Raw genomic sequence first — 12,933 nt, 5'->3', positions numbered from 1 at the left:
CTGTGAAATATATACCAAAATAGGTGAATATTTAGAACATTTCACGAACAGATCGTGCAGGTGTTTTATAAATAACAGGTAAGATGTTGTTGTAGAAAAAATATTCACTTCAACACAGTTATTAAAGTTGTATAACGTAGAATAGGTTTTGTCATTCAGTTTCTTCATATTGAACAAAATTACACTATGATGCTTTCTTTATGCGAGTCATGTTTACTGTCGAATAATGATACTATTCTCTCATTTTCACTGTAGAGCGATTCATTATTATTGTATATGCGGCGCATTTTCACTGTATGATATATTTATTTTTTTATCTATTACAGCGTATTAGTAGCGTGCTTGCTTTGGGTTTTTTTATTGTACAATCATTATGATAACACCCAATTTAATTCAAATATAATAATTATATAAATACTATGCCGATACATATTGTTTAAAGATGTCAATATAATTTACAAAGGTGAGGGTGATCTACTTCACGTACCAATGCAAACAAAAAAGTTCGCCCACACACCTTACATTTCATGTTTTAATGACTGGATAATTAATGTCACATACTGTTTTACCTTATACAGTAAAAATCATGCAAGCAACAATCGAGTCAAGAACATTTATTCTACCAAAAACTGTCTTTTTCAGAATATGGAAATTGAAGAAGTTGAGAGTACAACTGGGAAAGTTAATCTTTTATAAGCTTTTCTGTCACCATTGCGTTTCAGGATGCATATTTCTCTGTTCGCAATGCAAGTGTATTTATTGCGTGGAAGATAATGTCCTCAAATGTATTGGTCTCTATTTAACACATACTGCACTTAAACTCCGCCATATCAATCTTTGACTTAAAAAAATACAAAAATATCTTTTAATTTTTTTTTTAAATCAAGGAAAAACCTAATTTGAAGAATACTGGCAATATGACATTTTGAGACGCGTATTTGTTACAAGTTTGAAAAGCTATATATTTGATAAAGAATGAATGAGGAGTTTGTATTTCAATTTTAAAACACATTCATCATAAATCCTAAAGTCATCAACTAATTTTTTTCATTTTGCATTTTTTCATTCAAAGTGCATTTATCACATAATTCTACAATAAAAATTCCTCGCATCTTCGAAAAATCCACATCAGAAATGACTGCACTAACAGTGACCATTCATCGCATCTATAGTTAAAATGGACCCGCTTTCAATAATCGATTTGCTACATTATGTTGCTTGTATAACACTTATCTGAACTTTAATGCTATGTTTGTACATAATAAAGACATATCATAATGAAAATATGTAAAAACTTTCTTTCAAATCAATTAATTTGGTATTTTCAAAACGTAAACAAATACAGTTTTCCCATGATCCTTTATTCTACAATAGACATACCCGCATATGACAGTGAAAATTAACTAGCTGGATTCGCACTTTATATACACTGACACATACATGTATATAATCAACTATTTTCTACATAACATACTTTTTACATTCATATGAAGGCTTAAAAAAGGGTGGGTGGGTGGGAAACGAACCTTTACTGTCGAATAGGCGAACCTCGAATGACAGTTCTACTTTCTTATTATAATTTTAGCGCTAAAATTCTAGTATGAAGTTATCATGAGTGATATAACTTAAACCGGTAATAACTTACTGATTGTCCAATCAAATTAAACATAAACATGTTTTGATTTAAACACACGTGCTAAAAGTAAAAAAATACACGTGTTCCCGGGTAACCTTTATCAGGTCAAACTCTAGATTTTCTGACGTCAGAATACATTTGCATAGTAATTTCCAAAACACAAGGCCAACATGGCCTTGAAAAACTGACCAATCGACTCAATGAACTACAATGCATTGTGGGCTACTACGAGTAAAGTACTACTTAAAACACGTGGAATTAGTGGGAAAACAGTCAATTAATATATTTTCTGGGACTCTCATTACCAATTATTTTATTCTGCAAATATATTTAATGTAAAATATATAACGTAATCTTCAATTTGTATGCTCAAATTAAAAAAATATTGTTTATTGGCTTCACGATTCGACCTTTTTTTCGCCTTGCAAAAGTAGTTGAACCGGTTTTGTGCATTGTTATGAATTGAACCAGCATTAATTTCACGACATGACACAGTGAAATATCCAATGAAGTGACCACTGTCCAGTAAGAAAATCATTTGAGCTCTTTTAAATTTGTATAATGTTATTGCAAAATCATATCTGCCTAGAAAAACACGAAACTTTCATTGAAACACTTCTTTCTGTACTGAATGTGTATTTTTTTTTAGGTCAAAAACCTTGGTAAAAATAAATTGCGTCACATGTAAATAAACAATTACATGTGCGAGAACATAAAATGTAGTGGTCCTGACCTGTTTATAAATACATTTAATCAGTATTATTACGAAAGGGAGATAAAAAGAAATCATATCTGACATTTACCTGTGAGTGTGTGTTAGGTAAATAAACCATTACACACACAACACTTGACAAGGTTCACACATGTGAGTTGTTGCTTTTTTCATACTTGAGCTGCGTAGGATAGAAATCAACCTAAGGCTTATGCAAGTAAACGTGTGTACACATGTACAAGGCCATGTTTGATTAAAGAACATTCAAATACTAAATAAAAGATAAATTCGGTATGTTTTATGTGTTCTTTTAACAACTCAATATTCATACTTCGGTAACATTCTATCAACCCGAAATATAAGGTCGCCTCGGTTTATATCCGACGCAGCTTCACTATATAATAAGATATTATCAGATTATTACATGGCATTTTTCATTTCGCATGTATTATCAGCCCTAGGTTTAATATCAGCCCAAGAGCCGCATGGCTCGAGGGCTGATATTGACCGAGGGCTATGCGGCTCTTGGGCTGATATTGAACCTAGGGCTGATAATACATGCGATATGAAAAATGACATGTTATGAACTTTTTATCATATGCTTCAACAATGGAGAAAAATAACAAACTCATATAATATTGGTATTTTTATTTTGAGGACTCTCAGGAAGATTAGTTTTAACTAATGGGATCATCCTCTTAAAATAAAGATTATTTATTTATTTATTTATTTATTTATTTATATATTGATTCTTTTACGTGGTTCTAAAATAGAACTTCAAAGAGTGAACAGTTTACGGATGTCGGACCCCAAATTTACGGTACATTCGATATGAAATCTTTCTATCGTATACATTGTATCCAAACAGAAGAGAAAAATATCTAACTATGTACAAACCGACAAGAAAAGTTATTCAACAATATTTATAATGAACACTGTTTCGAAAAGTCATTTTTTTTAAAGTAATTTTCTAAATTGTGTTTGAAACTTTTAAAAAAAAGCGTTTATTTATTCATTTGTTTGTTTGTTTGTTTGTTTGGTTTTTTTTTATTATTTTACACAACATACTTTCCAGTATCTAAATAATTGTTTTGTACATTACTTTGTAATGTTTTCCACTGAAAACGTAGCATTGAGGTGTATTTTCCGGAATTTGCCGAGTATCACCGGAATGCCATGCGATAACGTTACGGAAAGGCATGTGATAACAATCGAAGCATGTGATAAACTTTTCATATCAGCCCGCTAAGCACCAATTCGAAAAATATGGAATTAACGTTTAATTTAATGCTATTATCATACAGTAAGAATCATATGTTATTTTGTCTAAGTATATGATAATAATGCATATTTAAAAGAAATGATGTCCGCATTAACAATTTTTTTTAATAGCATAAAATGTGTTTACAATAATCATGATAATTCAAAAACATTTTTATTTATTAAAAATCAATAAATCACACTTGATTAGCAACGATATCAACCTGATGTGCGTGTATGACAAAACAATAATATAAATATATCATTTAATTTATATGTACATTTAGATAAATGCTAAACAATGAACCTACGTGTTTTTATAAATGTTGAAGCCTAGACGGCTGGCAAATTGCTTACATCCACTTCCTTTGAGCTTTGGCGGATAGTTCCTACCACATCTCCTTATACTTATAGTAACAGAAATATACATGCAAATACGTACATACTATCTAATTTTCATTATTATCTAGAGAATGCAAATATTAGCTTTTGTTACTCAGATTATAAAAAATAATGCTCATTCATAATAAAAAAAAACCAATCATTTATATTGTATATGTATTTTTTGTCTATCTGATGAGTTAAGCCTTTTTCAGCTGATTTTTATAGTTCGTTCTTATGTTGTACTGTCATACCACTGTCCCAGGTTAGGGGAAGGTTGGGATCCCGCTACCATGTTTAACCCCGCCACATTATTTATGTATGTGCCTGTCCAAAGTCAGGAGCCTGTAATTCAGTGGTTGTTGTTTGTTTATGTGTTACATATTAGTTTTTCTTTCCTTTTTTTACATAAAGAAGGCCGTTAGTTTTCTCGTTTGAATTGTTTTACATTGTCTTATCGGGGCCTTTTATAGCTGACTATGTGGTATTGGTTTTGCTCATTGTTGAAGGCCGTACGGTGACCTATAGTTGTTAATGTTTGTGTCATTTTCGTCTTTTGTGGAGAGCTGTGTCATTGGCAATCATACCACATCTTTTTTTTTTATATTTAATCCAACAAAACGATTGTGTTAAGAACTAGTTAAATCTCTGATTTCGACAATTATCTTTAATACATACGTAATAGTCAACGCCTATTGATATTTGCACAGACCCATATACCACTATATTATGAGAAGAAGAATGGCATCAGTAGCTACAGACATAACATCTAAGATAACACTAAATGATGGCGTAAGTATGCCACTGTTTGGACTTGGTGTGTGGCGAGCAACGCCAGGACCGGGTGGACAGACAGAACAAGCCGTAGAGTTCGCATTACAGAAGGGATATCGAATGATAGACACGGCTGAAATGTACGAGTAAGTAACTTTATAAATACAAACTATAACATTTGTCGTTTCGGGGCCTTTTATAGCAGACTATGAGGTATTGGCTTTGTTCATTGTTGGAGGCAGTACGGTGACCTAAAGTTGTTAATTTCTGCGTCATTCTCTTTTGTGGAGAGTTGTCTCCTTGGCAAACATACCACATCTTTTTTTTTCATCACTTAGACATTTATACATTTACGTACGTGAGGAATATTGCATCAATGTAAATATATTCTCATTTTAATATCTTCAAAACTTAAACAATATGAACTAAGGAAACTGATGATAATGAAACACAGAAGCCAAAAAAAAAACAATACACCTAATTCAACTGAAGCCCACATCCCTGTGCGAGATATTCGCGCTGTGTTAAAGACCTATCGGTGTAATCGAGCTGTTTTCGTCTATTTGGTCAGCTTGTCTCTTTGACGCGTTCCCTATTTCCATTCTTAATTTTATGATATTCTGTTTTACAACTTAGACCTTATGGATAGGGAGAATTATATATAATAATGGGTCATTATAATGTTTTGATTGATTGATTGTTGGTTGCTTGTCGTCCAATTATTTTGTGCATGTTCTGGATGACAACTTATTGTTTTGATACATATCGTCCAGTGACAAATATTTCACGCATGGACAGGAAGAGAACAAATTTGAATAATCGTAGGTTGCTTAGCGTCCAGTGACAAATATCCCATGCATGCCCAGGGCGAGAACAAATTTGAATGATAGTCTGCTTACTGTCCAGTGACAAATATTGCATGCATGTTCAGGAGGGGAACAATTAAACAGTCAACAAAATATGGCAGGTCCTGCAATGGAGGTTGCACAGGATGAAGGTTGGCAAAATTTGGACTGCCACTGGAAAATGGGAGTATATAAGGAAGGGACAGAAATTTGGCTTTACAACAGGTCATCCTTACACGAGACAGCGGATTCAATGTCCCATTCCAATCGGACGTACCTGCAAATGTGTATATCCCGCATAGTCAAGCATGAATAATACATTGATATACATCTCGGTTGCATTCCAGTATTATTTTATAATTTCAGGTTTGCCTCAGAAACTGATATAGCATGTTATGATACAGCACACTAATTTAAAGTGAATTATTATCCCGTACTAGATTTTATTACAATGTATTTTACTGTGATCTGTTACATATTAGTGATCTGATGTGTAAACTATATGTACTGCGAAAGGTTTTATTTTAGAATGAAAGTTTTAGATCACAAAAATCCAAATTTAGCAAAGACCATGTCAGTAGCCTCATTTAATTTAGTGGTTATAAATGTTATGTGTGCTTCTTTTTTATTTGTTTATGGCGTATTAATGATAGGGTTTTTTTTTTCATTCAAAACTTTTGAGGAATCGTGATTCAGTGCATAACATAGTTGTCTATTGGTGTATGATACTCGCTCTTTTTATCATTTCATCTGTTTACACCACGAGACATGTGTATGTATACAACGGTATGGACTTTCCTCATTGTTGAGGACCGTACGGTGACCTATAGTTGTTAATTCCTGTGTCATTTTGGTCTCTTGTGGAGAGTTGTTTTCGTTTTTATAAACATTGTTCCTCGTTTATGTTACAGAAAAACAATACATATGTCTCTTCTAACAAAAATGAAGCCGATGTAGAAAGAGAACTGAAGAAATCCGAATTAAACAGAGAAGATGTTTTTATTGTATCCTATGTCTCTTGTTACAGGAATGAAGCCGATGTCGGAAGAGAACTGAAGAAATCCGGATTAAACAGAGAAGATGTGTTTATTGTCACAAAGCTCAGTGAAAATGGTTACGATCGATGCAAGAAAATATTCAAAGAAAGTTTGGAAAAGTAGGTAATTTTCAATGACACTATATATACGTTTAAAAATGGTACCCAGGTTAGTATCTCAAACAGACGTATCAGGCATGGTTGATAATAGAAGAGGGAGAGAGAGACGGCTCAAAAGAAATTCCGTGTAATATCAAAATGCGACATTTGTTTAAAAATCACACGAGCATTTAAACATTCATTGCCCGCAAAAAGATTGACAAATGTTGGCGATAATACCATGTTAAGTGAATAAGTTTCTCGTTCAAAACATATTTCGCTAAAAAAATCCTATGCTTATGTTTCAGGCTAGATGTACCATGTATAGATCTTTACCTAGTGCACTCACCAAAAAGTGGAAAAATAATCGAAACATACAAAGCCATGTTAGAACTGAAAGAACAAGGTCTTATTAGGTGGGTAATCCTATATCAACATTTTGATTTAAGTACCTATAATATATATAGTCTAAAGTTGTTAATTTTTACGTCTCTCGGTGAGAGCTGTCGATCGTTGGCAATTATACTACATCTTTTTTTTCAAATAATTATGTACCACATGTTTGTCTAACTGTTATTTTAAATTAATTCTCTATGTAATGAGATAATTCTGCAAATTACTGAATTTTGAGATGGTGCTTCGTATTAAAAGTCTTAAAAGTCTTACTGGTACTTTGTAAAACAATTAACATCGGCAACAAAACAAAGCGTTGTTCTATTTTTCTTCTCCGTTTGTGAAGATAACTGTGAACATGAACATGTATATTATAAATTATGTCAAATCTGTTTTGTTTATGTAATAACATAGAAAAGTATGCAATTAATAAATATTCATAGAATCATTACTATCTACATCTTTATATATATATATGTAACCATGGTAACTGGAGTATTACCTTATAGATCAGTAGGTGTATCTAATTTTGGTATCCAACATTTAGAGGGTATAAAGTCTCATGGACTTCCGGTACCATCAGTTAATCAGATAGAACTGCATCCATGGCAACAGAAACCGGACATAGTTAAATACTGTAGAGACAATAATATAGCAGTCATGGGATATGCTCCTCTCGTTAAAGGACAAAGATTTGATGACGAAACACTTTGTGAGATTGCAAAAAGGTTTGTGTACACAATTATAGTTACATATATTGGATATAATCAAGAAGTAACTTTTTATTTATTAAGCGGAAATACATCCAAATACCGAATATAAAACAAATGAAGAAAAGGACTAGACAGGAAAATTTTCTTAGAGAAATACACTAAAAAAAACAGGACAACTATATTAATATGAAATCTATCTAGACTAAGTGAAAAGTAATTTGCAATACAACACAGACTAAGATAAGAACAATCTTATGTATGCATAATTTCATATTGGAAACAATGAGCGATAATATTTGGGATAAAACTCCTTATTTCTTACTCATCGTATTGTAATTGTTAATTGTCATCCAATGAAAAGCAGATGAAAGTGAATTCTAAATCATGTAATTTTTATATCTGAGTTTTTATTGATCTGTTCCACTCATTTTATCGTGGTGTAGTGGTTAGTGCATAGGACTACTAACACAAAGGTTCCTGGCTCGATTCCCGATCCGGGATGGAAATTTCAGGGACTGAGTTTTCGTCTCACCCTTGAGATCATTTGCGAGTATGGTCTTGAGGAAACGATGGTAGTCCGTCAGAAAGGGACCATAAATGGCTGACCCGTGCTAAGAGAGAGCCATATCTCTTGCACGTAAAAGGCAACCTTGTAGATTTCGAAAAAGAGTAGGCTAATGCCGCTACAAGGCAACACTCGCATCCGCAAAGTTAAAAGGGATTCATATAAGTTGCAAAACTTGTTTCTCAATCCACGATAAATAATATGTTTAACTAAACTCAATTTGTCTGTCTTGGTGCAATTTACGCTATTTCCTAACTATATAAACAAATCCACTGTTTTCAGAAACAACAAATCCCCAGCACAAGTTCTTATTAGATGGAGTTTGCAACATGGTTTCATAACAATTCCTAAATCTGTTCATTCTGATAGAATAGAAGAAAATATGCTTGTATTTGATTGGTCATTAAATGCTGAAGATATGACAATATTAGTGAGTACAGATTTTGATTGGTCAATAAATGATGAAAATATGGCAATATTAGTGAGTACAGGTTTTGATTGGTCATTAAATGACGAAGATATGGTGATATGAGTGAGGAGAGGTTTTGCTCAGCCACTTTTTGGCGTTGCTTTCTAATTGGGTAAAATAAAGGAAAAACAAGTAAAACATAATTAAGGTATTAAAAAAAACAGTAAAAAGCTAGGGGCCGTCTTAAAATTTGAAGTAAAGTCAGAGTTTTTAATTATTTTTTTTTGCTTTGAGACCAAAATTCAATTTAAAGCTCTGGTCCTTTGCTATTTGTGTTTTTGCTGTGCAGATACTGATTTTGTGTCATGGATGGATAACCCATATCCCTTTTTTTCTATTGATAAAAACATATCAAACGAATTTTAAAAAAACACCAAAAAATCAATCGAAAACAGAAAAAGTACATTTTTTTCGCGCCTTGTTTATAATAGGAATTTATCTATCGACATTATACAAATGCTCGTTTATAAACTGGGAAATAACGTTAATGTTGCTAGAACTTCTTTGAAAATTAGAAGCAACCCTTTGTCTTTATATTAAGCAATCTTGAGTTTGATCCTTGTTCATTCAAATCAGGGACATTAAAATGTTATTTGCTGCCTTTTCGACTGGTTATTTTTTTGTAATCTCTCTTTTTGTGGAGTATCATTTCGTAAATCAAATTTTTATTGAAACCTCTGACTCATCGGCTCTGTCTCATAAAGTACCATGATCTTGAATAACATAAAACATATATAGCTAAATATCAATCGTCTATCACTGTTTTAGGTTGCATTTCTGTAAATATTGACAATGCCATTTCCCATAGGAACTCCTTTTACGGCTAAAACTGTACCACTTTTACTATTAAGTTTTGAACAAAATTATCCTAGAATTAAAAGTTCATATGCACTACCATTTTTTTCAAAGGTCAAAATATAGGCTGTGCGGCATGTTTTCAACGGTTATATGCCCTGAACTTTTCAGAGTTTAAACTAACACTAATTTTCTTAACTACCCCTACCTCGAAAGAAGGGTTACCACAGATTTCAATGTAAACAATATGCACATGTATATTTACTGGTAACATTCCCAAGTTATGTTTCTATGAGATGGAACACAGAGAGCATAACTGGAAACCAGTGTGTAAACAAAATTAATTTTCTATGAATATTCTAAATCTCCCCAAACGAGGCGTGGTTTGAGAAACAGCTGTATTTACAAAGTGCAACCTTTAACATATAGTTCTAAAGTAATAAAACTAGGCCGTACGGTGACCTAGAGTTGTTAATTTCTTTGTCATGTTGGTATCTTGTGGACAGTTGTCTCATTGGCAATCATACCACATATCTTCTTTTTTTATATATGTAAACGATCGTAAAACCACTTAAAAAAAAACATAATAACACACAGTTTCCAGTGTTAGAATTAATTAGTTGTACAAAATATATTCAAAAGTTTAAGTAAAAAAAATACTACTTTCAGACATCTTCAGTCCACTATAATGAATTCTTTTTTTTTTCAGGACGATTCTCCCGACAAATCCTGCAAACCATGGAACCCCTGTGACGTACCTTGGACAGGATGATATATATTTAATTCTGTTTTAAGAACAATTGTATTTATATGAAAGAAAATGATAAATAGATATTAAGCATTGGGCACTTTCAAAAGCTTGCCTCTCCTCAGGCTTGCCGACCTCTTCTTATTTTCATTCGAATCGGAGTTCCTTGAAACCTGTTTGTATTTCTTTCTTACATTTGACGTGTCTCTGTACTTAATGATAAATGTTTGTTAATATATTTATTGTTCCTTGAGTAATTAAGATTTTAGCCCAATGTTGACTGCTGTACCCCTATAATGGACATGTTTACCTAGAATGTCTGTTTGTTTGATTAACACATCGTCTGCAATACATTAGAATTTTATGCGACTGTCAGACAAGTGAGAGGTTTAACTAGCAATAAAACCAGGTTTAATCCACCATTTTCTACATAAAAAAAGCCTGTACTAATTCAGGAGTATAACAGTTGTTATTCATTCGTTTGATGTGTTTGAGATTTTGATTGCGTCAATTTTCTTAAGGACTTTCCTTTTTGAATTTTTTTAGGAGTTTAGTATTTTTGTGAGTTATCTGTTTATTTAAATCAAGTTCACATACTACCAAGTACGATCAGGTTAGTACATCTTTTATCAATTATAATTTAAATAAACAGCATTTAATTTTCCTTTGTACAACAAACGTCGAATATTAATCCAGCAAACTGACCCTGTCGAATGTTTGTTCCAGCTTTGGATCTTTGTGAATTTTGAAAAATTACCGTTAAACCGTCATTTATAGTCTGTTGAACGCCCTCAGTTCCAAAATAGCACATATATTCCACAGAAGTTGTTTTGGTACTTTCCATTGTTAAAGTGCATGTATATAATTGGTTAGCATCAATTCTAAGTTTGTTCTTTAGAATCATATCGTAACATTCACCATACATCTCACCGTTCTCTCCAGACAACTGAAACTGTTTCACCAAACTGGCAACAGGACTGTTGTTATTAGAGAGTACTTTGAGTTCAGATTTCAGTGTACAAGATGAGACTGATTGCTCTTTCCAATCGACAAACGGACAACATATAACGACACCAGTTAACCAAACATCTCTACTTGTGTAGAAGGATAACGCATGTAATCCTTTAGTACTCCTTTCCAAATGCATACCACTAAATCGGTTTGTGATGCTTCTAAATTGCTTTTTTCCGTACGGATTTCTTGGAAGGTTGGGAAATAAGTCATTCTTTTCTCCAAAGTGAGATTGATAAATTGATATTATCTCATTGGAATTCAGAACACCTGATTTGGAAACATTCTCAGAAAATTACATCATATCAACTTCTAGAAATCTAACTAAATAGAGTAATTTATTGGCCATTTCTCGCATGTTTTCTCCGTTGCTTTCACGGTTATTTGTGTGACATTGCATTTCCATCCATCTCATAAAAAACATGAAAGTTCGGTCTCAGAACAAGTTAGATATAAAAAAAAAAGATGTGGTATAATTACCAATGAGACAACTATCCACAAAAGACCAAAATGACACAAACATTAACAACTATAGGTAACCTTAGTCCGACATTAGGATGATTTCTATACATTCATTGGGAAGCTTCACTGTGTGGTCCGGTTGTAAACAGTTTCTGGTATTTTCCTTTAGGTATGATACGCAAAGTTTCTTGAGTTCGTCCATATGATATTAGTAAGCCGTTTCAAGGTAGTTTGCAGCAACGTCAGATGAGAGGGTTTCCTTGAGGAATGTTTCACAAGCCTTTTTCAAACTCGTTAGCATGTACTTCTCTGCACCGTAAAGGACATTCTCAACATTATCGTTTGATATAATGCTCCTGTCAGTATAAATATATCTGTAAAAATACGGTATTATGATTTTACCAAACTGTATGGTACACATTGAAACAATGAAATTGTTTTTCAAAGGAACTCGCAATGAATATTTCCTAGTGTATGCATTAAATAATACAATATACAACAATGTATGTAAATTGTCAGAAAATATATAAATTAGAAACAGCGCAAAGAAAAGCGAGGATGAAAAAATGTATGTGTTTAAATACAAATAAGTGTCTCTGGTTTTTTTCTAGTTCAAACGCGGACTGCGAAGAGGATCCCAAAAAGAATTGTTACACTAAAAGAGGTTTCCCCTACCGCTTTCTCAGAAAACCATCACCAACCGAGCAGTCAGTAGTTCTGTGAATTATCATTAATATAATTTATAAATTAACTTCAAAACTTTTTTTCTTCAAAATACTAGGGATTTTATACACCGAGAATTTTACCTTAGCTTTATTTAAAAAAAAATAATTAAATTTTGGGTCCTCCATGCTATTCAACTTCGTACTTAATTTTGCTTGTTCACTCTTTTTTTTATTAAGGCTTCGCTGATGAATCTCTAATACGAAATGCGGTGGGTTTATAGGAAAAGATTGCATGAAATGCAATCAAAACCGTATGGGACTGACTTGATATCTAAATCTTCCAAGACTTATCACTACCTTTTTGATTCA

The 12,933-nt window shown here is 32.6% G+C and overlaps 1 protein-coding gene across 1 annotated transcript; it reads left to right on the top strand.

Moving 5' to 3' along the window:
• Nucleotides 1-2,450: 2,450 nt before the first annotated feature.
• LOC134719733 (glyoxal reductase-like) lies at nt 2,451-10,519 on the top strand. Its single transcript, XM_063582693.1, has 7 exons — nt 2,451-2,501; nt 4,700-4,909; nt 6,636-6,764; nt 7,052-7,159; nt 7,646-7,864; nt 8,697-8,844; nt 10,388-10,519. Exons 2-7 carry the CDS (start codon nt 4,719-4,721, stop codon nt 10,448-10,450), a joined length of 858 nt encoding a protein of 285 aa, XP_063438763.1. The 5' UTR covers nt 2,451-2,501; nt 4,700-4,718; the 3' UTR covers nt 10,451-10,519.
• Nucleotides 10,520-12,933: the final 2,414 nt, after the last annotated feature.

This window comes from Mytilus trossulus, chromosome 5 (assembly GCF_036588685.1).
Source record: "Mytilus trossulus isolate FHL-02 chromosome 5, PNRI_Mtr1.1.1.hap1, whole genome shotgun sequence".
In the NCBI taxonomy this organism is placed as follows: domain Eukaryota; kingdom Metazoa; phylum Mollusca; class Bivalvia; order Mytilida; family Mytilidae; genus Mytilus; species Mytilus trossulus.
This window is presented reverse-complemented; position numbering and strand designations above follow the sequence as displayed.